General features: G+C 52.8%; 1 protein-coding gene across 2 annotated transcripts in view; it reads right to left on the bottom strand.

Moving 5' to 3' along the window:
• Positions 1-4,568: 4,568 nt before the first annotated feature.
• TMCO4 (transmembrane and coiled-coil domains 4) overlaps positions 4,569-26,691 on the bottom strand; it is an 84,466-nt gene continuing 62,343 nt past the window's right edge. For both annotated transcript variants that reach the window (XM_060200890.1, XM_060200889.1), the window contains 3 exons: positions 25,592-25,709; positions 13,945-14,062; positions 4,569-5,617 (listed from right to left, as the gene is read on the bottom strand). In XM_060200890.1, coding sequence (XP_060056873.1) covers positions 5,228-5,617; positions 13,945-14,062; positions 25,592-25,709 — 626 coding nt within the window. In that variant the 3' untranslated portion in view covers positions 4,569-5,227. The remainder of the gene's footprint in view (positions 5,618-13,944; positions 14,063-25,591; positions 25,710-26,691) is intronic.

A 26,691-nucleotide genomic window follows, 5' to 3' on the forward strand; every position in this document is an offset into this window, starting at 1 on the left:
TGCAGCTCCCAGCCCGGCCACTGCTGCCCGGCCAGACCCCCTGAAACTCCCCGCCGCCTGCCAGGGCCGCCGTTGGCATTTTGAGCATGGACCCTGCTGAGCCAGAGAAGCGTCGTCCGCACACTGATGGGGCCTGGAGCCGGTCAGCAGGAGCCGGACCGGAGGGAACAAAGTCACTCAGGTTGCAGGTCTTGTGGGAGGACCCCGGACTCCGGTGGGGTGCACTGGGTCAACCCCCACTGTCCAGGCCAGGCCTCCCACCTGGAGGAACATTCGCTGGCTCAGGGGTTGCTCCACGATGCGCCATTTTTTGAGCTCAACTCGTGGGTGTGTGTTGGGCGTGACCAGAGGACTCTGGGAATGGGGCAAAGAGCCCCTTGGTTCAGATTAGGAGGAAGATAGTCACCTCTCAGGCTGCAGGGGAGGGCTGGCTGCCTCAGTCTGCAGCCCGGCCTTCACACCCACTGGGCCCAGCCTCTCACCCGCCCACAAAGCCGCTGGCGGGACCATCACACCACACGCTCCTGGGCGTAGGCCCCCTACCCGGAGCCCACACGTCGGCAAGCCTCTGGGGGAGTCATGTGCACCTTACAGAGTGCCGTGTGCTGGCCTAGGTGCCTTGAGCCCTGGGTGCAGGTTACAGAGAAGCCAGCCCAAGATGTAGGTGGTTCCCTAGAAAGACCTGGAAGCCACACAGTCATCCGCTGGACTCTGTCCCTTTCCTTACCAGCTCTCACAGTTGTGGCCTCTATCGGAGCCTCCACTGGGTGTACCTGAGAACCAGGACGACAGGTATGGACTGTCCAGCTCCCAACCGGAGACCGGCGGGTGGTACCTGCACTGGCTATAGGTTGTGCTTAGGGCTGGGGGCAGATGGCACACTGGTTCTGCAAAGAGACCAGCAAGGTTCCCAGGCTCTATCCCCTGCACCACGATAAGCCGGAGCTGAGCAGTGCTCTGGGAAAAAATAACAGAATTATAAACAAACAAACAAACAAAAAAAAACCTGGCTCTTCAGCCCGACCTCTGGCTGTCAGCCAGATATGCTGTATTCTCCCACCAGTCCTGCCCCATCTTCCTCTCCCTCTGTCCCTGCCCCATCTTCCTCTCCCTCTGTTCGCAGCCCCATCTTCCTCTCCCTCTGTCCCTGCCCCATCTTCCTCTCTCTCTGTCCCTGCCCCATCTTCCTCTCCCTCTGTTCCTGCTCCATCTTCCTCTCCCTCTGTCCCTGCTCCATCTCCCTCTGTCCCTGCTCCATCTTCCTCTCCCTCTGTCCCTGCCCCATCTTCCTCTCCCTCTGTCCCTGCTCCATCTTCCTCTCCCTCTGTCCCTGCCCCATCTTCCTCTCCCTCTGTCCCTGCCCCATCTTCCTCTCCCTCTGTCCCTGCCCCATCTTCCTCTCCCTCTGTCCCTGCCCCATCTTCCTCTCCCTCTGTCCCTGCCCCATCTTCCTCTCCCTCTGTCCCTGCCCCATCTTCCTCTCCCTCTGTCCCTGCTCCATCTTCCTCTCCCTCTGTCCCTGCTCCATCTTCCTCTCCCTCTGTCCCTGCCCCATCTTCCTCTCCCTCTGTCCCTGCTCCATCTTCCTCTCCCTCTGTTCCTGCCCCATCTTCCTCTCTCTCTGTCCCTGCCCCATCTTCCTCTCCCTCTGTCCCTGCCCCATCTTCCTCTCCCTCTGTCCCTGCCCCATCTTCCTCTCCCTCTGTCCCTGCCCCATCTTCCTCTCCCTCTGTCCCTGCCCCATCTTCCTCTCCCTCTGTTCCTGCTCCATCTTCCTCTCCCTCTGTCCCTGCTCCATCTCCCTCTGTCCCTGCTCCATCTTCCTCTCCCTCTGTTCCTGCTCCATCTTCCTCTCCCTCTGTCCCTGCCCCATCTTCCTCTCCCTCTGTCCCTGCTCCATCTTCCTCTCCCTCTGTCCCTGCTCCATCTTCCTCTCCCTCTGTCCCTGCTCCATCTTCCTCTCCCTCTGTCCCTGCTCCATCTTCCTCTCCCTCTGTTCCTGCTCCATCTTCCTCTCCCTCTGTTCGCAGCCCCATCTTCCTCTCCCTCTGTTCGCAGCCCCATCTTCCTCTCCCTCTATTCACAGCCCAGACCTCAGTGTCTGACTCGGCCTTCCAATTCCCTGCTCTGATATCGCCTGTTCCAGCTCTCAGGCTGCTCCTGGCTGATGGGTGGTTGGCGGTTTATTGATCAATGGCAGGGGTGCCTCGTTCTTCAGTTTGGGCTTCTTTGGGTAATGGAGGAAAGTAGCTGATGGGGGCAGAATGAGCCCTGTGCCCTCCCCTCTCTCAGAAAATGGCAGCTCTGGGCACAGCTGGAGAAGAGCTGTGTGTCGTGTGGCTGGTGGCCTCTTGGACTCTGCCTTTACCTGCTATAGGCTTTATCTCTCCAGCTCCCCTACACCGAGCGGCACTTGGCACGCTCCTGGTGCTGACCAGACCACTCACCCTGGCTGCCTGGCCACAGGGGGCATGGTGCTTGCTGGGGCTCCCCCTTTGCCCCCAGCCTTGCTGGAGTGAACTCTCAATGAAAATGGGACGAGAATGACTGTGGTGTGGACTGGGTTCACATGAGGGGCCATTCAGGTCGGAGAAGCAGCTGAAGAAATGGGAGAATGGCTTTCACATCAGAGCTCTAAGAACAAGTGATATTTATCTGTCCTGCCAGACGCCAGGCACTGGGGCCTGAACAGCCCACACAGCTTCAGCCCTCTGACAGGTTTTTCCTTTCAGTTCTGGTGATCCTTGCGGGCAGTTCAATTCCTGATGCTCCTGAGTTCGCAGGTCGAGCACCAGAATCTGCCAATGTCTCTCTGGCACTAGCTGTCACTAAGCAGGGTTTCTTGAGTCCTGAGAGCCTCTTTCTCACCCCTCACTCCCTTTTTTTCATTCACTGGCCACGTGTGCCTGCACCCACTTGTGGCTAAGTGAATTAGTTAGAAAAGTCACAACTGGGAGTCGGGCAGTAGAGCAGCTGGCTAAGCACAGGTGGCACAAAGCACAAGGACTGTCATAAGGATCCCAGTTTGAGCCTGCAGCTCCCCACCTACAGGGGAGTCATTTCACAGGTGGTGAAGCAGGTCTGCAGGTGTCTGTCTTTCTCTCCCCCTCTCTTGTCTTCTCCTCCTCTCTCCATTTCTCTCTGTCCTATCCAACAACAACGACATCAATAACAACAATAACTACAACAACAATAAATAAATATAAATAAATATAAAAATTATAAAGTCACAGTAAATATAAAAATTATAAAGTCACAGTTATATATCTTACAAGTTTTCAGGTGATGTTTACTGCTTGAATAGCTGGTCAGGGGTGTGAAGCCACAGCTGCTGATCCTTGCCACTCCTCTGGATGTTGACCATTATTTATCTTACTAGTCCAGCTGTGGGGGGGGGGGGGGGGCTAGCTGACCACAAGGCTTTAGTCCTCAGTCAGGTTCTTCCATTAAATACAGGTGATCTATATGGGCAGTTCAATATTCTGTTGCCCCCAAGTTCATAGGTTAAGCACCCAGAATTCCCCTGCCTTCCTGCCTCTGACTGTGTACCCTACTGCATGGCTACCAAGATGGCACCAGCTCCCCTGAAGAACAGCTTCTTAAGTCCTGAGAATCTCTCCCTCACCCCTTTCTCATCACTCACCTGTGGCTGAGTGAGCTTATTAAGAAATTTCATGAGGGCTGGGTACTGGTGCAGCAGGTTAAGCGCATGTGGCACAAAGCGCAAGGACCGGCATAAGGATCCTGGTTCGAGCCCCCGGCTCCCCACCTGCAGGGGAGTCGCTTCCCAGGCGGTGAAGCAGGTCTGCAGGTGTCTGTCTTTCTCTCCCCCTCTCTGTCTTCCCCTCCTCTCTCCATTTCTCTCTGTCCTATCCAACAACAATGACAGCAATAACAACAACAACAACAACAACAATAAAAAACAGGGGCAACAAAAGAAAAAAAAATAGCCTCCAGGAGTCATGGATTTGTAGTGTAGGCACCAAGTCCCACCGATAAACCTGGAGGCAAGAAATAAAGAAGAGATCTCAGCTGCTGTGGTCTGGGAGGCAGCACAGTGGATGCGATGCTGGACTCTCAAGCATGAGGTCTTGAGTTTGATCCCCAGCAGCACATGTCCTAGGGTGATAGCTAATTCCTTCTCTCTCCTCCTATCCCTCTCACTAACAAAGATTTTTAAAATCCTGGCTGTAAATGGGTGAGTTTTCAGGTTATTTTTCAGTACTTTAGCAAGTTGATCAAGGCATCGACAAGTGACATGAGACTCTGGGGCGAAGAGTCCTGGGTTTGCGTTCACATCATCCCAAATTTGCTTTGGGGCCTCAGCAACGTGCTCTCTCTTCTCGGGGCTCAGTTTGCCATAAGTAATTCCTGAGAGGTTCGGACTAGCAGCAGCTCTGTAAATATCTGTTGAATGAACATTACCACATCCCACCCTCCTAGCACCCCAGGGCCACTCAGCACCAGCATTCAAATACTTTCTGCGTCAATAACCTCAAGGAAGTGAAGGCAGTCTGACAGGCCTGCGCGGGACTCCGCAGCACAAGCCACGTCAGCGCAAAGCAAAGTGATGTTCCCATTTCTCTTTATTATAATCATCACCACCTCCACTCCTGGGGCCGGAAATCCTCCCCCAGGAGAACGTATTCTCACCACCAAGCCCAGTTCCCACTCACTCAGCACCTGCTGATGATCATATCCGGGACTGCAGTGTGTCACCCAGCCTGGGAAGGTGCCGCTGCCTGACCCGTGGCTGTTTGCTCAGTGCCGCTGTCGTGCCGTGTGTGGTCTGTATGCGGGGAGGGGGTGGTGGGCCAGTGGTGCCTGCGTGCTGGTGTTCAGCTCTGGGGTGGGTGGGTGGCAGGTCAGGCAGACGCTGGGTCTGCTGAGGTGGAGGAGGGGGTGGGGGTAGGTGAGATGGGAGCTCTGCCCTCGTGATGGACAGACAGCCAGACCCCAGAGCTGTGATCTGAAGTACAGGAAGCCCATGGCTGGCTTAGAGTCTTGGGGCTCTGATCTGTGCTGACTTCACAGGATTCCCACTGGCTTTGCTGCCCCAGGGAGGGACCTTGTCTCCCTCTGCTGCTCCTCCTCCTCCTTTTAATCGCCACCACTTCACTTTATGAAAGGCGCTGGTGGAAGTCCTCCATATTTTGAGCCTGGTGGAGGAGGCAGGAGGGTGCAGCCTTTAGCAACCTGGGAAGATGGCTCAAGTCCCCTCCTGGGGTCAGTCCTGGGTCTCGCTGGCACAGTCCGGGCAGCCCAGTGGGTTGGTGTCCACTCCATGCTGACAGATCTGAGAGCTTCCAGTGGGGCTGGCAGCAGGAGGAAGGGCGGTCCCGTCAGACTGGCCCAGCTCTGTTGGCACTTGAGTTTGGCTGGGGTTAGTGCGGGTGGCCACTCTGGGGGTGTCTCCAGGTTTAGGGCCCTGGGTTTGCTCATGCTCGTGGGTGGCCTTCTCTGATGAGGAACTGGCTCCTGCCTGGGGAGGTTCCTCTTGGGGAAGGCTGTGAGGGGCTAGCAGGACGCTCTTTTCGTTCCAGCCTGGCTTGGTGTGGATGCCCACAGCCTTTAGGATGATGTCCATCTGCTTGGCATAGTCCAAGTGGCCGCTGACCTGCAGGACAGGAGTGAGTGAGGGCTAGTGGATGGATAGAGCCCAGCTCTCCCAAGGCCCCGCTGGACGGACAGAGCCCAGCTCTCCCAAGGCCCCGCTGGACGGACAGAGCCCAGCTCTCCCAAGGCCCCGCTGGACGGACAGAGCCCAGCTCTCCCAAGGCCCCGCTGGACGGACAGAGCCCAGCTCTCCCAAGGCCCCGCTGGACGGACAGAGCCCAGCTCTCCCAAGGCCCCGCTGGACGGACAGAGCCCAGCTCTCCCAAGGCCCCGCTGGACGGACAGAGCCCAGCTCTCCCAAGGCCCCGCTGGACGGACAGAGCCCAGCTCTCCCAAGGCCCCGCTGGACGGACAGAGCCCAGCACTCCCAAGGCCCCGCTGGACGGACAGAGCCCAGCTCTCCCAAGGCCCCGCTGGACGGACAGAACCCAGCTCTCCCAAGGCCCCGCTGGACGGACAGAACCCAGCTCTCCCAAGGCCCCGCTGGACAGACAGAACCCAGCTCTCCCAAGGCCCCGCTGGATAGACAGAAAACAGCTCTCCCAAGGCCCCACGATAAGCTCCTCTTTCCCTCTGCCTTAGCACTGTGAGTCAACCCGTCACCAAGGCAACTGACTGTCAGTGACTCTCAGGCTGAGTGAGTGGCAGGAGGTGTCCAAGTGGAAGGCAGCTGTGACTGACATACAGATGAAGGGGTCTCCACAAAGCTCTGGGTCCTCTGGGGGCAGGAAAGACTCTCCTATAGAAAGCTGAGTATGGGCACTCTCCTCTCTGCCTGCATCTCTATTTAAAATTTATATTTCCATATATATTATTGATTTAATATTGGTTTACAAAGCCGTAAGCTAACAGGGTACAGCCGCATGCAGCTCCCACCACCAGACCTCTGTGTCTTCATCCTCTCCACTGAAAACGCAGTGGTCTCCCAAGGACACTGATGGGGGTGACACTATCTGTCTATATCTGTGTGTGAATATGTATTTTCCAATTTTTAAAAAAAAATCAGGTCCTGGAACATGATGGCAGAGGAGGACCTACTGGGGGTTGTACTGTTATGTGGGAAACTAAGAAATGTTACACATGGACCAACGACTGTATTTTACTATCAATTGTAAACCATTAATCCCCCCAATAAAGAAAAAAATATGACAGAATACTGTTGGTATGCATGAGACCCCTTCTGTTTCATTTGGTTTAAATCCCCCCTGCTTAACACTATTCTATTTACATAACCACTTCATTCTATTTATATAACCGCTGGCTGTTAACAAGTACCTCCCTCCAGGGCATTGGTTCAATCCCCACTGTTTCATGATATGTTTTTGCTCCACCCCCCATCCTTGTCACACCCTGATCCTCTCCTTGTCACACTCTGATTGTCACCAGTCACTTTTCTCTCCACCCTCTCTATGTCACACCCTGTTTTCACCCTACTTGGCAAGTATATATAAAGACAGCATTGTGAGTTTTAGAGTACTGTACCTTGAGTTCAGCTTAGCTCGTCTTAGATTGTGCTGCGTCCTGCATGAATAAAGAGATACTGCCTACAGCTCAACTATGAGTCCCTGGTCGTCTGTTACCCGCCCGTGCCCGTGAAGCCAGCCTGGCGAAAACAACCTAACCCGTCGAAAACGACAGAATACTTTATTTAAAAAAACAAAATAAAACACCATTCTAAGGTGTTGGACTCTCAAGAATGAGGTCCTGAGTTTAATCCCTGGCATCACAAGTGTCAGAGTGATCTCTCATCAGTCAGCCAACCATTCATCTAAGAAAGGCAGAGAGGGGCCAGGTAGTGGTGTACACAGTACAGGACACGGGTTCAAGCCCTGGTCCCCACCTGCAGGGGGACCAGGTGAAGCAGGGCTGCAAGTGTCTCTCTCTCTCCCCTCTCTCTTCTAAAAAAGTGTTTATTTTAGTCAGAAAAATAGGGAGAGAGAGAAAGAACCAAACATCACTCTGGAACATGTGCAGCTGGGGATTGAACTTGGGACCTCATGCTTGAGAGTTCAATGCTTTGAGGGACCACATGGTGGCGCACCTGGTTAAGTGCTCATATTACAGAGTACAAAGACCCAAGTTCAAGCCCCAGGTCCCCACCTGCAGTGGGTAAGCTACACAAGCAGTGAAGCAGGTGTCTCTCTGTCTCTCTCCCTCTCTATCTCTCCCTCCACTTTTGATTTCTCTCTATCCAATAATAAATAATAAAATAGTATATATATATTATATAAAAGAGAAAGGCAGGAGAGCGCTTGAATCTTGTCTTTAAAAGGTCATTCTCATTGTGCGGAAGAAGACAGTGAAACCCAGGGAAGGTGGTGACACAGGGCAGCTGAAGGGCCCGAAAGTCCCTCGCTGTGTGGAGATGCAGGGCTGAGGCCGGCTGCTCCCCTCAGGCCTGATCCTGAAGGAGCCTCCCGCTCTCCTCAGCCCGTCCTGGGGGCTGGGGTGCCTGTGAGCTCCAAGGGCCAGCACGAGACAACAGTCCTTTCAAGCCAGGAAGGTTTCTATGGAAAAGGAAGCCAGAAACACACGGGGAGGCCCAGGCTGGGGATCTCAGGAAAACACATCTTCATCCCCATTTGAACCACAACTCACAATGTCAATTAAAGGATCTCTCCAGAACAAAAGGACAAATCCCTGTGCTGTTTTTTTATTTTTTTGTCCTTTTTCTCATAACCAGAACTCGCCTAATTCTTCTTCTTTTTTCACAAATGATCAGCGGTTTTCACTGCACACACACACACACACACACACACACACACACACAGGATTTTTTTTTAACTAAACAGACTCAAAACTAACTAAACAGACTCAAACCACCCTGTTCTTCCACTTCCAGGTTGCGTGGTCTGGAAGGGCAGGGTCTGTTCTGCCCCGGCGGCTTCTGGCCCCAGAGCACTCTGGCTCTCAGTTTCAGGGGTCTTATGAAGCCCCCGCCGGGTGACCTGACCTTGGCACCCTCTCACTGACCTGGGGGCCCTTCAGCACTCACTGCCTGGCCCTGAAGACTTGGTACAGTCGCTCCTTTCAGTCTCTGCCCGGGGGGCCCGTCATCCTGGACGCCCCAGTCTGTCTCTCCAGCCCAGAAGGGGACTCTGGAAAAATCTCCGAGGTGTGGGTGTCCTGGTTCTGGCTAAGTTGGCAGACTGGGGCTCCCGGGAGGAGCGGCTTTTGTTGTTGTAGTTATTACTGTTGTTGTTATTGATATTCTCATTAGGACAGAGAGAAATGGAGAGAGGAGGGGAAGACAGAGAGGGGGAGAGAAAGACAGACACCTGCAGACCTGCTTCACCGCCTGTGAAGCTACTCCCCTGCAGGTGGGGAGCCAGGGGCTTGAACTGGGATCCTTGTGCTGGTCCTTGGGCTTTGCGTCACCTATGCTCAACCTGCTGCGCTACCACCGGACTCCCCTGGACTCTGTTTCTAACCCATCATCAGCTAGTGCTGCACCCAGTTTGAAAACCATCAAGGGCTGGGTGTGTAGTAAAAAAAAAAAATCCCGAAATATCGCTCAAAAGTCACCAAAGAACGAGGCCTGAGGCCGCATGGAGGGCAGGGAGCTAGGTTTATTTTACATCAACGGGTTACAGGCTGGGTCCCCCCAGACCTGCACAGGCCTGTCCCCAAACACCCAGCTTTTATCAGTTTCAAACTGGGTGCAGCACAAGCTGATCTGCTTGAAACTAAGTCCATCAAGGTGCTGACCGTCAAGGTGAGAGCAGGCCGGCTGCCATCAGAGCCGCCACCCACCAGGATGCTGGGATACAGATGAGGACGTCTACCAGAAGCCTGAAGATTTATCATTTCAGGTGCTGAGGCAGCCAGCTGCTCAGGCCTGGTAGGACTTGCCCTGAAACCCATCAGTGAGAGAGAACTTAACTCCCTGGCCTCCTGCGGCCTCTGGCAGGAATCTGGTCTGTCCCCAGAAACTTCTGTCCCTCTGCATTTACCCTGAGTGGTCTGTATCAGGACCTTTGCTCAGCCCCGACCAGGAGCCACCGTGGGCAATACCTGGGCTGTTGGTGCTGGGTGGCTGGCGTCTGGAGGGGTGCACGAGAGGCCCCTGCCCACGGGAGGGAGGCAGCTCTGCTCCCAGCATAGGGCAGCCAGGACGGTCCCCGCAGCAGCGGTAGAAAGAGCTGCAACTTCTCCAGCAAGAATTTTCCACGGGAGCACAAGACACACAGGCCATGCTAATTGCTTCTAATTATGGTGGGGAGGGGAGCAGGGCTTTCTGTGTCTCCTAATGGGAAGGAGCTATTGTTAGGCGAGAACCTGGGCTGCCCAGACTGTAAGGAGGGGGAGGCCTCAGGGCACAGAGCTGGGGGCCAGGAGAGGAAGAGTCAAGGCTAAGTGACCACACCAAGCAGGGCTAAGTGATGGGCCGCCACACCCAAGCAGTGCACCAGGGCGCTGACCCTCCGTGAGGCTGAGAGCTTCAATGTTGGCACCCAGGCCACAGTCAGCCGATCAGCAGCAGGGCCTGGATTCCAGATCAGGCCTTGTGGGGGCCGGGCAGTGGCACACGTAGTATGAAGCGCAAGGACCCGACCCACACAAGGATCTGGGTTCAAGCCCCCAGCTCCCCACCTGTAGGGGGTTAGCTTCACAAGTGGCGAGGCAGGTCTGCAGATGTCTGTCTATCTCCCCCTCCTCTCTCAATTTCTCTCTGTCCTGTCAATAAAATGAAAAAAAAAAAAGGCCTCCAGGAGCGTGGACTCCCGGCAGTGAGCCCCAGTGATAACCCTGGAGGCGAAGAAAAAAAGATGAGGCCTGGCTGGCGCCAAAGGCTCTTCTGGTCTCCTCCAGGCTTTTAAAGGGATAGTGTGTGTGTGTGTGTGTGTGTGTGTGTGTGTGTGTGTGTGTGTGTGTGTGTGTGTGTTTTCTAGCATTTTATTGGACAGGGCAGTGAGAAATTAGGGTACTTACACCTTCAACTTCCAGCTGTTCCTTTTCATGTCTGTTTCTTCTTTTCCTCCTCCTTTACTATTTTTAAAAAATATTTGTTTATTCCCTTTTGTTATCCTTGTTGTTTTATTGTTGTAGTCATTGATGTCGTCATTGTTGGATAGGACAGAGAGACATGGAGAGAGGAGGGGAAGACAGAGAGGGTGAGAGAAAGACAGACGCCTGCAGACCTGCCTCACCGCCTGTGAAGCGACTCCCCTGCATGTGGGGAGTCGGGGTCCTTACGCTGTTGTTTTTTTTTTTCCATCAGAGTTATCACTCACAGCTAGCAAAACCCTGCTGCTGCTGCTGGCAATTTTTTCTCTCCTCCAGACAGATGATGACAGACAGAAGGGGGTGGGGGGAATGGGGATACAAACTCTGGTGGTGGGTAGGGTGTGGAATTATACTTGTTATAATTTTGTAAGCCAACACTAAATCCCTAATAAAATTAAAATATAAAAACCAATAAAAGAGCGAGAAGGGGAGACACTGAAGGACCCTTCACTACCCAGGAAGTGTCCCACTGCGGGTGTTCCCACTGGCGACCAGGGGCTCAAACCCCGGCCCACCTGAGCGATGACATGTGCTCTGCCAGAAGAGACACCTGCTGGCCCCAGATTTTCTGAGCTTGTCGCCTTACTCCCAAGGGACCTGATGGCACACGTTCAGGATCTGGGCTTGGAGTCTAATCTGTTTCACAGCCTGCGGCCTGGGGAGCCCTGTGTCTGCCCTGGGGTGCTGCTGGGAGCTCTACACTCACAGAGCAAAGCCAGTCAAGCTGAGAAGGAGCTGACACAGTTCCCGTGACACCGGGGGAGGGGGTAGAAAGAAGTTCATATCTATTCTGGGAAGGCTGTCTCTTCACTCAGTAGCCTTCAATTTCATACGTGGACGAATCTAGAAGCTCCTTTTAATCTCGGTCTGAGATCAGCTGGTCAGGGAAGCCTCAAGCGACCTTGGGTCCTGGGCATGGCTATGGCTGACGGCCTTCAGGGGCAGCAGTCCCTGATACTCTTGGTTCAAAGTCATTATTATTATAATTATTATTTGTGTTAGAATTTCCCTAGGCTCTCCTGAAACGCTCAATTTTTTTTTTCTTCCAGGGTTATTACTGGGGCTCGGTGCCAGCACTACAAATCCACTGCTCCTGGCTGCCACTTTTTTCCTTTCTATTGTATAAGACAGAGAGAAATTGAGAGGGGAAAGGAGAAAAAGAGAAGGGAAGAGAAAGAGAGACACCTGAAGCCTTGCTCACCACATGTGACGCTTCCCCTGCAGGTGGGGAGTTGGGGCTCGAACCTGGATCCTTGTGTGAGCCCTTGTGCTTCATACTATGTGCACGTAACTGGGTGTGCCACCACCCGGCCCCCGGGGTTTCTCTTTTTCATCAACACTGTGACTGAGTGCCGTGGTGTGAAATGACGCCGTCTGAAGACCCTTAAAGACTAGGTTTGACTGCAAATGCACAGGCTCTGTACAGACTCACCTACCAGGTCTGGCCAGTGGGCTCCCGGACTCTGGCTCCATGAATTTTAGAAGATTTACTTACTTACCACACGCACACATGCACTCACACGCAGAACCAGAGCAGCACCCTGACGTGCGCGGTGCTGGGGAGCCGGGCCCCACACATGCTGCCTACAAGTCCTGTGCTCTACAGCTGGGCCACCTTCAGGGTCAGAACCAGAACTTCAGTAAGACAAAAACCCGACAGTCGGGTGGTAGCACAGCAGGTTAATCACACATGGCGCAAAGCCCAAGGGCCGGCGGAAGGATCCCGGTTCGAGCCCCCGGCTCCCCACCTGCAGGGGAGTCGCTTCCCAGGCGGTGAAGCAGGTCTGCAGGTGTCTGTCTTTCTCTCCCCCTCTCTGTCTTCCTCTCCTCTCTCCATTTCTCTCTATCCTATCCAACAACAACAACAACAATAATAACCACAACAATGATAAAACAACAAGGGCAACAAATGGGGGAAAAATGGCCTCCAGGAGCAGTGGATTTGTGGTGCAGGCAGTGAGCCCCAGCAATAACCCTGGAGGCAAAACAGAACAAAAAAACCAGAAGATTCCAAGGTGGGGGTCCTCGGGGCAGCGTCCCTGGCTCTGCATTTCAGCTTCACAGCTGGCAGCAGGCATCTCTGCTGTGACTTGGATGAACCCCCAGCCTGTGAGCCCTGACTGACTGCTCTGGCTACTCCAGAGAAAATGGTGGTGTTCTGGGATGGGGTGGTGGGGAGGGGAGGCAACTGGGTGGAGAAGGACATATATATATTTTTTTCCCCCCAGAGCTCTGCTCAGTTCTGGCTAATGGTGGTGCTGGGGATCGAACCTGGGCCCTCAGAGCCTAAGGTAGGAGTCTTTTGCAGAACCACTGTGCTGTTTCCTCAGTCCATATAATTTTTTAGATAGAGGCACAGAGAGAGAGAGAGAGAGAGAGAGAGAGAGAGAAAGGGAGAGGGAGAGAGAAAGGGAGGGGGAGAGAGAGGGGGAGAGGGAGAGAGAGAGAGAGAGAGACCAGAACCGTGCTCAGCTTTGGCTGATGGTGTTCCTGGGGATTGAACCTGGGACCTTTGCAGCTTTAGGCGTGAAAGCCTTTTTGCAGAACCTACTGGCTCACAGAGTGAGAAGGACAGTAACACAGGGATGAGCGTGTGGGCTGTGGAGGTTCAAATCCAGACTGTGAACGGTTGGAGTGTTTGACTGGGACTTTTCCAGGCTTGGTTCTCAGCCATGCAGAGACAGGAACCCGCCCCAGAGCCATGTGTGAGCACTTGGGGTCACGTGTGAAGGGCCTGGTGACGAAGCCTTGGCCTCCGCTGGCTGCTGGAGACAAGCTACCGTGACCCGAGGCAGCTCTTCAGAGTGTGTTTCTCCAAGGTGCAGTGGGTCAGGCCAGAGCCCCACGGCCCGGGTGGCAGACAGAGCTCATGACCGAGGACAGACACAGGGCTCTGGGATGGGTGGAGGTACTCATGACTGAGGACAGACACAGGGCTCTGGGACAGGCGGAGGTACCCATGACTGAGGACAGACACAGAGCTCCGGGATGGGCAGCCGTACTCACGACCGAGGACAGACACAGGGCTCTGGGACGGGTGGCCGTACTCACGACCGAGGACAGACACAGGGCTCTGGGACGGGCGGCCGTACTCACGACCGAGGACAGACACAGGGCTCTGGGACGGGCGGCGGTACTCACGACCGAGGACAGACACAGGGCTCTGGGACGGGCGGCGGTACTCACGACCGAGGACAGACACAGGGCTCTGGGACGGGCGGCGGTACTCACGACCGAGGACAGACACAGGGCTCTGGGACGGGCGGCCGTACTCACGACTGAGGACAGACACAAGGCTCTGGGACGGGCGGCGGTACTCACGACCGAGGACAGGTCCACGTTCTCCATCCTCCTGTCCTGGAGCAGTACAGGCTGTAGGCCGGCCACGCAGAGCTGCACGGAGGACGTGCGGTACACGAAACTCAGCAGCCAGTCCCCCCTGCGGGCAGAGAAGGGGGCAGCATCAGCCGCAGGGTTCCCAGGACAGGCTGGGCCTGCCTGGGCTTAGGGGAGGCCTGGTGGGAGGCCCCAGTGCCTGCCTTCCCTGGCAGAGGATGATGACCAGAGCAGGTACTGCTGACGGAGCACTGCCCGGGCCCCTCCTCGCTCCCCGAGGGCCTCCTGCCTTGACCCCAGCACCGACAGTGGTGGCTGCCTGGCTCAAGGAGAGGTTCTGACAAGGAAGGAGACTGTATGGAGTGCGCCAACTGTCAATCAGCCTCGCTCAGCAGAGCTGCTCCCGGCTCACAGAGGCTGCGGCTCCTTGGGGTCCCTGGGAGGAGGCAGACAATAAAAGCAGGGGAGACTTGGCCACTGCGCCTGTCTCACAACTCTCTGCCCTTGGCCAGCTTGATGGCCACCCAGCTCTGGAGACACGTCTCCACTTTCTTCTTAAAAAACATTTTATTGGCGGTTGGGCGGTAGCACAGCTGGTTAAGCGCACGTGGGGTGAAGTGCAAAGACTGGAGTAAGGATCCTGGTTTGAATCCCTGGATCCCCACCTGCAGGGGAGTTACTTCACAGGCAGTGAAGCAGGTCTGCAGGTGTCTGTCTTTCTCTCCTCCTCTCTGTCTTCCCCTCCTCTCTCCATTTCTCTCTGTCCTATCCAACAATGATGACATCAACAATAACAACAATAACTACAACAAGGGCAAGAAAAGGGGGAAAAATAAACTCCAGGAGCAGTGGATTTGTGGTGTACGCACCAAGCCCCAGCGATAACCCTGGAGGCAAAAAAAAAGTTTTATTTAGTTATTATTTTTGAAAATTTTATTTATTTGATAGGACAGAAGAAATTTGAGAGGGGGAAGGAAAGATATTGAGAGAGACACTTGCAGCCCTGCTTTACTGCTTGTGAAGCTTCCACCCTGCAGGTGGGGACTGGGGGCTTGAACATAGGTCCTTGTGCACTGTAATGTGTGCGCTCAACCAGGGGCAGCGCCACCTGGCCTGTTTTATTTATTTCAATGAGATGAGACACACACACACACAGAGATATGTCAGGGTACCGCTCAGCTGTCTTATGGCGGTGCTGGGGAATGAACCTGGGATTTCAGCCTCTCAGGCATGAAAGTCATTTGTAGAACCACTGTGTTATCTCTCCAGCCCCTAGGCCTCCACTTCCAAGTGTGCTGTGAACTGCACCCCTGCCCGCCCCTTCACCCCACCATGGAGTGACCGTCGCCCCAGGCCTCCTGCTACTGCTCTATCCCGGTCAGTGAGTGGCAGTCACAGAGGCCAAGGCTGAGGTCCACACACAGTCTCCTCTCTCTGAACAGCCTGTGTCCTCGGGTCACGCCGGCCAGCCAGGAGCATCGCGCTGGGGGCTCCCCACTTCCAGGCTCCGACAGGCCACTGCCCGTCCTCCTCACTGCTCCCTCCGGCCCTCCCCCACTACACCCACTTGGGAACTTTCTGTTATTTATTTGTATTACTGCCACCAGCGTTTCCATTTGACTTGGTGGGAAAGAGAAACTGAGAGGGGCCGGGTGACGGCGCATCACAGTGTGCAGTGGTCTGGGGCACACCCCTCCTCACCTGCAGAGGGAAGCTATAGAAGCGATGAAGCAGGGAGTCGGGCGGTAGTGCAGCGGGTTAAGCGCAGGTGACACAAAGCACAAGGACCGGCGTAAGGATCCCGGTTTGAGCCCCCGGCTCCCCACCTGCAGGGGAGTCGCTTCCCAGGCGGTGAAGCAGGTCTGCAGGTGTCTGTCTTTCTGTCCCCCTCTCTGTCTTCCCCTCCTCTCTCCATGTCTCTCTGTCCTATCCAACAATGACGACATCAGTAACTACAACAATGATAATGACAACAATAAAAGAAAAAAAACAAGGGCAACAAAAGGGAAAATAAATAAATATTAAATTTTTTAAAAGAAATTGATGACGCAGCTGCAGGTATCTCTCTCTTTTTAGACACAGACAGAGAAAAATTGAGGGGGGGAAGGCAGAGAGGGAAAGAGACAGTGACACCTGCAGCCCTGCTTCACCACTTGTGAAGCTTTCCACCTGCAGGTGGGGACGAGGGACTTGAAACCGGTTTCTTGCGCACTGTGATGTGTGCGCTTGACTAGGTGTGACACCACCTGGTCCCCTAGGTCTGTTTGTTGTGAGATTATTATGGTTGTCGTCATTGTTGGATAGGACAGAGAGAAATGGAGAGAGGAGGGGAAGACAGAGAGGGGGATAGAAAGACAGACACCTGCAGACCTGCTTCACCGCCTGTGAAGTGACTCCCGGATCTTTATGCCAATTCTTGCGCTTTGCGCCATGTGTGCTTAACCTGCTGCGCTTCCATCTGACTCCCATAAATCAATACTTAAAAACATTCAGCTTGGGCAGCAATTGCCCCTGGGAGTGGCCCCAAGGCTTGTGGAAGGGTGTGACTCGGTAACCCAAAGGCCTCTAGCCTCTGATGGGCAAGGGCCCTCCCTGCCATCTTTTTCTCCCCATGCGGAACCTGAAGCAGAGACAAGGCATTCCCTGGGGGCTCAGGATGGAAGTCTCTTCCCTGGAAGTTGGGTGGTAGCGCAGCGGGTTAAGCGCACGTGGCGCAAAGCACAAGGACCAGCGTAAGGATCCTGGTTCGAGCCCCCGGCTCCCCACCTGCAGGGGAGTCGCTTCCCAGGCGGTGAAGCAGGTCTGCAGGTGTCTGTCTTTCTCTCCCCCTCTCTGTCTTCCCCTCCTCTCTCCATGTCTCTCTGTCCTATCCAACAACAACATCAATACCAACAACAATAATACTATAACAACAATAAAAAAACAAGGGCAACAAAAAGGAAAATAAATAAATGTAAAAAAAATTTTTAAAAAGTCTCTTCTATAGGAAATCACCACCTGGGGTGGGGGTAGATAGCATAATGTTTATGTAAAGAGACTCTCACACCTGAGGCTCCAAAGACCCAAGTTCAAGTCCTAGCACCACCGAAAGCCAGCGCAGAATAGTGCTCTGGTAAAGAATAATAATAAATAAATAAAGGAGCCGGGCGGTAGCGCAGCGGGTTAAGTGCACGTGGCACAAAGTGTAAGGACCTGTGTAAGGATCCCGGTTCGAGCCCCCGGCTCCCCACCTGCAGGGGAGGTGGTGAAGCAGGTCTGCAGGTGTCTGTCTTTCTCTCCCCCTCTCTGTCTTCCCCTCCTCTCTCCATTTCTCTCTGTCCTATCCAACAACGACATCAACAACAATAACTACAACAACAAAACAAGGGCAACAAAAGGAAACAAATAAATATAAAAAATAGAAAATAAATAGAATGAAAGGAAGTCACAGCCTGAGCTCTGTGTGGCCTTGGAGAGGCCCTGGCTCTCTGTGAGCTGTGATCACCCCAACGACATGCTCACACCAGTCAGCCAGCTTCTGGCAGGCCCACGAAAGCCCACCTAAGTGAGCAGATTTGAAAAGACCTTTATTCGTGTACATGCTGAAGTTACAGATGCATCGAGCTTGGGGTTGCTGGTCTGAAACTCTCCCAGCCCCCAGTCCCTTTATTATTATTATTATTATTATTATTTAGTCTCTTTATTTTTAAGGAGGTTCACAGTCATGAAAAAGCCCTGGCAGCCGAGAGTATGCGGTCAGGCTTAATTTAACCAAGAAACTACAGCTACTGTTTTCCGTTCATTCTTTTCCTCTTCCCCAACCCTTCTCTTCCTCCTCCTTTCTCTCCAGAGAGATGGCCCTGGGTCTCAAAGAATAACTGCAAGCCAGGCTTGTCAGCCTCAGGTTCTCAACAGGACAGGTTTAATGAGATCTTGCTGCGTTCCCACTGCACACTCAATTTTAATGATTTCTCTCTGTCATTTATGAAAAAGTGCCAGGAGTCGTGTGCTGTGTGAATATGACTGGAACAGAAATGCCAACGGCTGCTGCTTACTGGGCACCTGCTCAGTGCCGCCCTTGCCAACAGCACTTCCTCCGTCCAGGCCTCTGCGCAGGAGGGCTGAGTCCCACCATGGAGGGGGGCTGCAGAGAATTACCTGTTTCTTTCCTGCTTCCTTGCTCGTGCTCACCTAAGGTTGTTTTAAAACGCTAATTACTAGCTGGGTGGTGGCACACCTGGTTCAGCACACGTGTTACAGTGCTCAAGGACACAGGTTCAAGTCCCTGGTCCCCACCTGCAGAGGGAAAGCTTCACGAGTGGTGCAGCAAGGCTCTCCTTCTCTCTCCCTCTCTGCCTCCCCCTTCCCTCTTAATGTCTGGCTGTCTCTATCCAGTAAATAAAGCTATTTAAAAAGGTTAATTACCGACAAAGCTGCAAGGACACCCCCCCCCCTTTTCATCTCAATCTCGGCACACATGTGTCTAGTTCAGCAGCATCTAAGGTTCAAATTTTGTGGGACTAGAAAAATGACACATTCAGATACTTGACAGACATTGTCAGCTGTCCTTCCAAAAAGGGCTTGTTATATTCAGCTGTCCTCCGGTGTATGGTGTCTTCATCAGCCGCGAATCCATTCCTGCTTTCCATGTTTGCTGACTTGCTGGCCATACAGCTCTAGCTAACTGGTTTTAATCTACATTCAATTACCTGGTGAGGTTGGGAAATTTTCAAAAGCAGACTGACTATATTTGGTGAGTTTATATGTAGATGTCTTTTGGACACTCCTTATTTTATTTTTTCTTATTGACTCACCTAAGCTCTTTATATATACTAAATTTTTTTGCCATTTAAAAAAAAAAACTTTTCCCCCTTACCGTGTCCTGATTCTGAGAATTCAGCTGAGAACACATGGGCTGGGTGCTAGTCAGGCTTTCTCTACCCAGCTCTTAATCCCCTTCTTTTTTTGCCTCCAGGGTCATCTCTGGGGCTCGGTGCTGGCACTATGAATCCACTGCTCCTAGCGGCCATTTTTTTCTATTTTTATTGGACAGGACAGAGAGAAATGGAAAGAGGAGGGGGAGACAAAGAGGGAGACCTGCTTCACCACTTGTAAAGTGTCCCCTTGCAGGTGGGGAGTCAGGGGCTCGAACCAGGATCCTTGTGCTGGTTCTTGAGCTTAGTACTATGTGTGTTTAGCCGGCCACCATTTGCCCTCCCCTCCATTTTTTATCTTTAGCATTTTAAAAAAATTATTTATTTATTCCATTTTGTTGTCCTTGTTGTTTTATTGTTGTAGTTATTGTTGTTATTATTGATGTTGTCGTTGTTGGCTAGGATAGAGAGAAATGGAGAGAGGAGGGGAAGACAGAGAGGGGAGAGAAAGACAGACACCTGCAGACCTGCTTCACCGCCTGTGAAGCGACTCCCCTGCAGGTGGGGAGCCGGGGGCTTGAATCAGGATCCTTACGCCGGTCCTTGCACTTCGGCCCACGTGCGCTTAACCCGCTGCGCCACCGCCCGACTCCCTTATCTTATGCATTTGACTGCACAGCTGTTGGTGTGGGTAAGACGCCAGCATGATACAGACTTTTCAGATCAGCTTGGCTCAGTTTTGGGTGCCATCTGGGATACTTGGGTTCTGTCAAGGTTTGAGTTTTCTGGCCTCTTCACTTTCCTTCTCTGATTCACAACTTCCTCACTCATAAAGGAGGACTGACAGGATTAGGGGGCTGATGATAGGAGAGGCTGTCATGCCGTCCTGAAGATATCTGTTCTGCTCAGAAACACCTATATGACAGCAGGTGCTTATTCATTTTTATTTTCTCCAGGCTTACTGCTGGGGCTCGGTGCCAGCACTAGGAATCTACTGTTCTTGGTGGCCATTTTCCTTTTTTTTTTCTTTCTTCTTTATTTTTATTGGACAGAACTGAGAGAATTCAGAGGGGAGGGGGAGACAGAGAGGGAGAAAAATAGACACCTGCAGACTTAACTTCACTGCTTGTGAAGCAGCCCCCTCTGCAGGTGGGGATCGAGGACTCGAACCCAGATCCTCGTGCTTGGTAATACGTGTGCTAAACCAAGTGCGCCAGCGCCCGGCCCCAGCAGCCTTCATCTAGCCCAGGTACAGTAGGCTGAGCCATATGAGCATGTGGGCATCACATGACAGAACCACCCGACGGCTCAGAACAGTCTCCTGGCCAAGTGACTGATGTCGGCACGGCTGACACACGTGTAGGAGGAGGTGAGGCCTCAGTCCTCCTCAGTCACTCCACCATCACTTTAGAGAAACAGCCCTTCCTGTGTTTGGGAGCTGTTCTCGGCCCTGATACAGCTTTCCAGCCCTATTCTTAACTCAGGCACCATCTCCACAGACAAGACTTTTAACGCACCTGTATGTCAGCATCAGGCTCAGGCAAAAATGACTAAAGTCATGGGCTCCTTGGAACACATGTCAAATAGACTTCCTAGCTTCCCACACGAAGACCGCTAATTTCTTCTGCTCTATTCCTACCTTTGGGAGTCTGTTTATTGAACAATTTCTCCTGCTTTATATCTTACTGCCTTTCAGTCACCAAGCTGCAGGTGCTACCAGGACGCCAACCTGCCTTCCCTGGGCAGACGACCGCACCAGTGTGTCCTGGAATGTCCCCTCCCCAGAGCTCTGCCCCACTAGGGACAGACAGACACAGGCTGGGGGTGTGAATCCATCTGCCAACACCCATGTCCAGCGGAGAAGCAATGACAGAAGCCAGAACTCCCACCTTCTGCTCCCCATAGAGAATTTGGGTCCAGACTCCCAGAGGGATAAAGAACAGGGAAGCTTCCAATGGAGGGGATGGGACACGGAGCTCTGGTGGTGGGAGCTGTGTGGAATTGTACCTCTGCTACCGCATTTTCTTGTTAATCATTATTAAATCTCTAATAATAAAAAAGAAGTCATTCCCACGTGTGCTCCTCTACTGGTGGTCAGCCTTCCTGTCACCCTGCCCGTCTGCACCCCAGGCCTGGCACGAAGTCTCAGGCACACACAGGAAGTCAGATGTGTCTGTGAGGCCCCTGGTCTGGGGTGAAGGCTCCTCCTGCCACCCTGAAACACATTTCTCAGAAGGAGGAGCCTGCCCCTCTGCCACCGCCTGAAGCCAAGTTCTCAAAGGTCCTCACAGCGGTTCTGGTTTCTCTGAATTCCAGACTTCTGTTCCTAGTTGCCTGGAAAGTTCCCTTGTTTCTCTGGTGAATTTCTTCCCTGTGTGTTCATGGGACCACTTGCCTCCTACCAACAATGCCAGAATCAGATTTTCCCTCTCCCTCTCTCTCTTTCTTTCCTTCCTTCCTTCCTCCCTCCCTCCCTCCTTCCCTTCCCTTCCCTTCCCTTCCCTTCCCTTCCCTTCCCTTCCCTTCCCTTCCCTTCCCTTCCCTTCCCTTCCCTTCCCTTCCCTTCCCTTTCCCTTTCCCTTTCCCTTCCCTTCCCTTTCCCTTCCCTTCCCTTCCCTTCCCTTCCCTTCCCTTCCCTTCCCTTCCCTTCCCTTCCCTTTCCTTTCTTTTTTTTCTTGTTTCTAGGGGCCAGGTGGTTGAGCACACATGTTACAATGTGCAAGAACCTGGGTTTGAGACCCTGGTCCCCACCTGTAGGGGGAAAGCTTTGCAAGTGGTGAAGCAGGGCTGCAGGTGTCTCTCTGTCTCTCCCCCCCATCCTCTCAATTTCTGGCTTCTCCATCCAATAAGTAAATAATTAAAAAAATAAAGTTAATCTCTACACTCCTCCTTTGGCTCTGGATTTAGAATGCCACTTTGTCTGGTGACCTGGTCAGCATCTTGTGCTTTTATGGAAAATAATCCCTGGACACTGTCTTTTTAAAAAATTTTATTTACTTATTTATTTTACCAGGACAGTGCTCAGTTCTGGCTTATGGTGGTGCAGGGGATTAAACCTGGGACTTTGGAGCCTCAAGTCTTGAAAGTCTCTTTGCGTCACCATTTTGCTATCTACCCCCGCCACTAACTGTGTTTCAGTCTTCACAATAATACTTTGGATTTAAGGAAAACAGTCTGGCCTGTTGCCTGTGACTGTATCACACCCCCGTGAGACTGGGGTTTGGTTCCCATGGGGGAAGCCACTTTGATGTGTTGGGTAGTATGCCACCTCCCCCTGGCTTTTGCTTAACCATATGCCTATATAGGGATTTACTGATCCCATTCAAAGCTTTGGTCTATTTACATAAATCACTTTTATATTTACATAAAGCACTCCCTCCAGGGCATTGGTGGTTCAATGATAGGATTCTCGCCTGTTCCGCCCCCTCCTTGTCACACTCTGATTTTCACCAGTCACTTTTCTCTCCACCCTCTCTATATCACATCCTGTTTCCACCCTACTTGGAGAGTATAAAAACAGCTTCTCTTCTGATTAAAGACACTTGGAAATTACTTTCCGGCTCCGAGAGTTCCAGAGTGTATCTCCTGCAAAGTTGGTGCGGCACGAGTTCCTGATCCCTCTCCCACGCAGCAGCCTAGATCGGCTCCAGTTGAGTTCTCTCCAACCCAGAGAGCACTAGCTCAGGAAGAAGTACCCTCAGGCTATCCCGGCATTTATGTCCGCATTACGGAGCCTTCCCTGGTGTGAGAACCTGTTCTCTGCTGTGCTGTGCTCTCTGGTTGGTGCTGACAGTTCACTGAGTGCTCCTCCCTAGGGCCGTGATGATAGTTGGAACATCGCTGGCCATGCACAGAGCACGTCTGTACCAGGTGCAGCCCTAAAAACACCTAGATGGGGGTTGGGCGATAGCGCAGTGGTTAAGCGCACGTGGCGCAAAGCGCAAGGACCGGCATAAGGATCCTGGTTCGAGCCCGTGGCTCCCCACCAAAAGGGGGGCATTGCTTCATGTCAGGCATTAAGCCAGCTCCCTTGAATTCCTGATACTAGGGCCTATTTACATAATCATTGTTTTGCCTGAAAGATCCCCACCCAAATCCATACCTTTGATCTGTCTTCTTTCTACCTCGAGACCTGCCCTACCTGCAGGGTAACATTAATCCCACCTGTTAAAACCTTCGCAACAGTTGCTAAGGGAGTTTCTACCTTAGCCCGCTCTTCCCTTTTCTCCACCCCCTTTCCTAGCCATTTCCTTTTCGGACTTGCCACTTCCGTTTCAAAAGATATAAAGGCGTTGTCTCTGATCAATGAAGATACATTGTGTTCCCACTCCACCACGAGTCCCTGGTCTCCCGTGTTGCTGAGTGAGCAGCAGCCCAGGTTGGCTCTGGTCGAGTTCTCTCCAACCCAGAGAGCATGTGCCCGGAAAGCAACACCCTCACACTAGCCCAGCAGCTTCATAAGCAGTGAAGCAGGTCTGTAGGTGTCTATCTTTTTCTCCCTCTGTCTTCCCCATCTCTTTCCATTTCTCTCTGTCTTATCCAATAATGGTGACACCAATAACAGCAATAATAACCACAACAACAGTAAAACAACAAGGGCAACAAAAGGGGAAAACATAGCCTCCAGGAGCAGTGGATTTGTGGTGGAGGCACTGAGCCCCAGCAATAACCCTGGAGGCAAAAAATAAAAATAAAAATAAACCACCTAGAGCATCATAACCCTGTAAGAATTTCACCATATGGTGGAGAAATGCGGCCGGTACTGGGACCCAGGTCTGTGGGATCCCAGACTGTCCCGGGCTATCACTTCACTGGGGGGGTTACACGGCCGGGACATCTTTCACAAGCTCTGTGTGGTCTCAGTGCGCTTCCTCTTTTCTTCTTTCACAAGCCCCAAACAAAGGATGTAGTCTTTCTTCCTTTCTTTTTTTCTTTTCTTTTTGTTTTTGCTTCCAGGGTTATTGCTGGGGCTCGGTGCCTGCACTATGAATCCACTTCTCCTAGAGGCCATTTTTCCCATTTTGTGGCCCTTGTTATTATTGTTGTTATCGGACAGGACAGAGAGAAATGGAGAGAGGAGGGGAAGACAGAGAGGGGGAGAGAAAGACAGACACCTGCAGACCTGCTTCACCGCCTGTGAAGCGACTCCCCTGCAAGTGGGGAGCTGGGGGCTCGAACCGGGATCCTTACACCGGTCCTTGCGCTTTGCACCACATGCGCTTAACCCGCTGCACTACTGCCCACCCCCAGGATGTAGCCTTTCTAACCCCACAGCCACCAGCTATCACAGGCCTAGACTCTTGCTGGGGGACTGAGGAGGGTTGTCACATGGTCTGACAGCTCCCACACGTGTCAGCTTCCCATCCCCTCAAAAGACAGTGCTGGGCACTTAGCCAAGACACCCCACCCTCGCGGTACTGCCAGATAGTGCACAGATGAGTTCCCTTGTTAGCAAAGGCCCTCCCCAACCTAGACCCTGGTAGTTCTATTATTATTATTATTTCTTGTTATCTCTAGGGCTTCACCCTTCTAGGCTGACTTTTTTTTTTTTAGTAGAGACAGAGAGAGGCCACAGCACTGAAGCTTCCTTCCATGCTGTCTTTGATCTTTCAGTTCTCCACTATCCCTCGTATTGGTCTGATTCTAATTCTGCTTCTAAAAGCCCCTTCTGTTTCATTTGGTTTAATCCCCCCTGCTTAACACTGTATTCTATTTACATAACCACTGTTAACTAAGCTCCGGCATGCCTGCTTGGCATTAGTTTGATCCCACTCAAAGCTGCCGTCTATTTACATAAACCACTGTTAACTAAGCACCACCCTCCCTCCAGGGCATTGGTGGTTCAGTGGTAGAATTCTCGTCTGCTCTGCCCCCTCTCCGTCACACCCTGATTTTCACCAGTCTCTTTTTGCTCCACCCTCTCTACGTCACATCCTGTTTACACCCTATTTGGCAAGTGTATATATAAGGACAGGTTTGTGAGTTTTAGTTTAGTTTAGTTTAGTTTAGCTTAGATGGCTTAGATTGTGCTGCGTTCCACATGAATAACGAGATACTGTGTACAGCTCAGCCATGAGTCTCTGGTCGTCTGTCTCCTGCCCGTGAAGCTAGCCCGGCACCCTTGCTCATGCCACCAGCCTGACCTCTCCTGCTATCTTGCCACCTGGCCTCAGGTCTGACACACAGTCCTCTGTCCCCTGGGGATGAAAGTGTCCTGCAGAAACCCTGGCCTGGGTCTTGCCCCTGTGGGCTCTGGGCAGTACGGTAAGGGATTCTGTGTCCTCCAGGACAGAACATAAATGTTCTCAGCAAGAACCGAGGCTCTGTATGTACTTAGTACGGAAGTGGAGAAAGAGAATTTCCAAGTAAAGAAAGCATTAACTAATCAAACTGTAGGAAGGAACGGAGCCCCAGACGCCAGGGGTCTTTGAGAAAGGCACCCCACCTCCCGAGTCATGTATATTATCTTGACTAGTCAGGAAGCTTCTAAGTCCTGAGGCTAAACTTCCCCAGACACAGCTCTGCAGGAAAAATAACAGTAACCAGGCAACCAGACCCTGAGCGATGGGCCCAGGTCCCAGCCCTTAACCTGCAGCCCCCAAAGAAGCTGGATGGGCCCTTTGCTCAGGGCCCAGGATTCTCAAAGAGCAGGAGCTCTTTCTGTGGCCTGTTCATGTCCACCAAGTTCCTCCTGGTCTACCCCATCGGCCAGCTCTGAGTCTTGAACCCAACACAGTGACTGAAGTCCCCTCCCCCTGGTTTCGGGGTGTGGACAGTACCTGCAGTAGCCGTTGACGATCCTTCCGGACACCACCTTCCGGAAAGGCTCCCAGTGCTCGGCCCCTCCTTCCACAGGGGCCCCCAGCAGGATGGCATCCTCAATGATCCCCTGGCAATCTGGTGAGAGACCCCAGGAAGGGCTGTCAGTGTTCCTGTCCCAGAGAGGTCTGGGAGGGACTCTGTGGCCCTGTTGCTGGAGGGGGACATCCCAGACATGCACGTGCACACACACACACACACACACACACACACACACACACACATATGCAGACACACGCATACATGTAGACACAGGTCCGTCACAGGCACACAGAGGTACACGCACAGGACACACAGTCAGACGCCTTCTGTTTATCCAGTCTCACGTGAGCCTGACCTGGCTCTGAAAGGCACCCATCCCTGTTTTTTAGAATCAAGGAAAACCAAAGACACTGAGCACTGTAACATGTGCTCTCAACCAGGTGCACCACCGCCCAGCCCCCGGGCTCCACTTTCTAGCCACTAGGGTATCCACATCAGTGTTTGAATAAATGGCCATCGGCTAACAAAAGCTTGAGAAGCCCCGCAGCATGAGTGACCTGGGTGCTCCTCTGGCCCAGAGAGGTTTATTTTGCCTCCAGGGCTGTCCCTGGGGCTTGGTGCCTGCACTAGGAACCCACTGCTCCTGGAGACCTTTTTGTCCTCCCCATTTAGTTGCGCTTGTTGTTCCTGTTATTGTTGGATTGGACAGAGAGAAATCAAGAGAGGAGGGGGAGACAGAAAGGGGGAGAGATAGACAGACACCTGCAGACCTGCTTCACCGCTTGCTAAGTGACCCCTCACCTGCAAGTGGGGAGTCGGGGGCTCAGACTGGGATCCTTAAGCACTTAACCCGCTGTGCTACCGCTCGGCCCTCTGGCTCAGATATTAAACAACCACTTGGCACGGAACCCTGATTTCACACTTCCTGCTTCCAAGGAGAAGACAGTCAGGCAGAAGGACTGGAAGCTAGCAGTCTGTGCTGAAGGTCAGGGATGCCTCAGACTCTTGTAGATGGAAGGGCTGCCCTGAGGTGCTGGCAGGACTAGGGGAAGACGTTAGTTCAGCTTCTAGCCATGCC

This window comes from Erinaceus europaeus, chromosome 11 (genome assembly GCF_950295315.1).
Source record: "Erinaceus europaeus chromosome 11, mEriEur2.1, whole genome shotgun sequence".
NCBI classification, from domain to species: Eukaryota; Metazoa; Chordata; class Mammalia; order Eulipotyphla; family Erinaceidae; genus Erinaceus; species Erinaceus europaeus.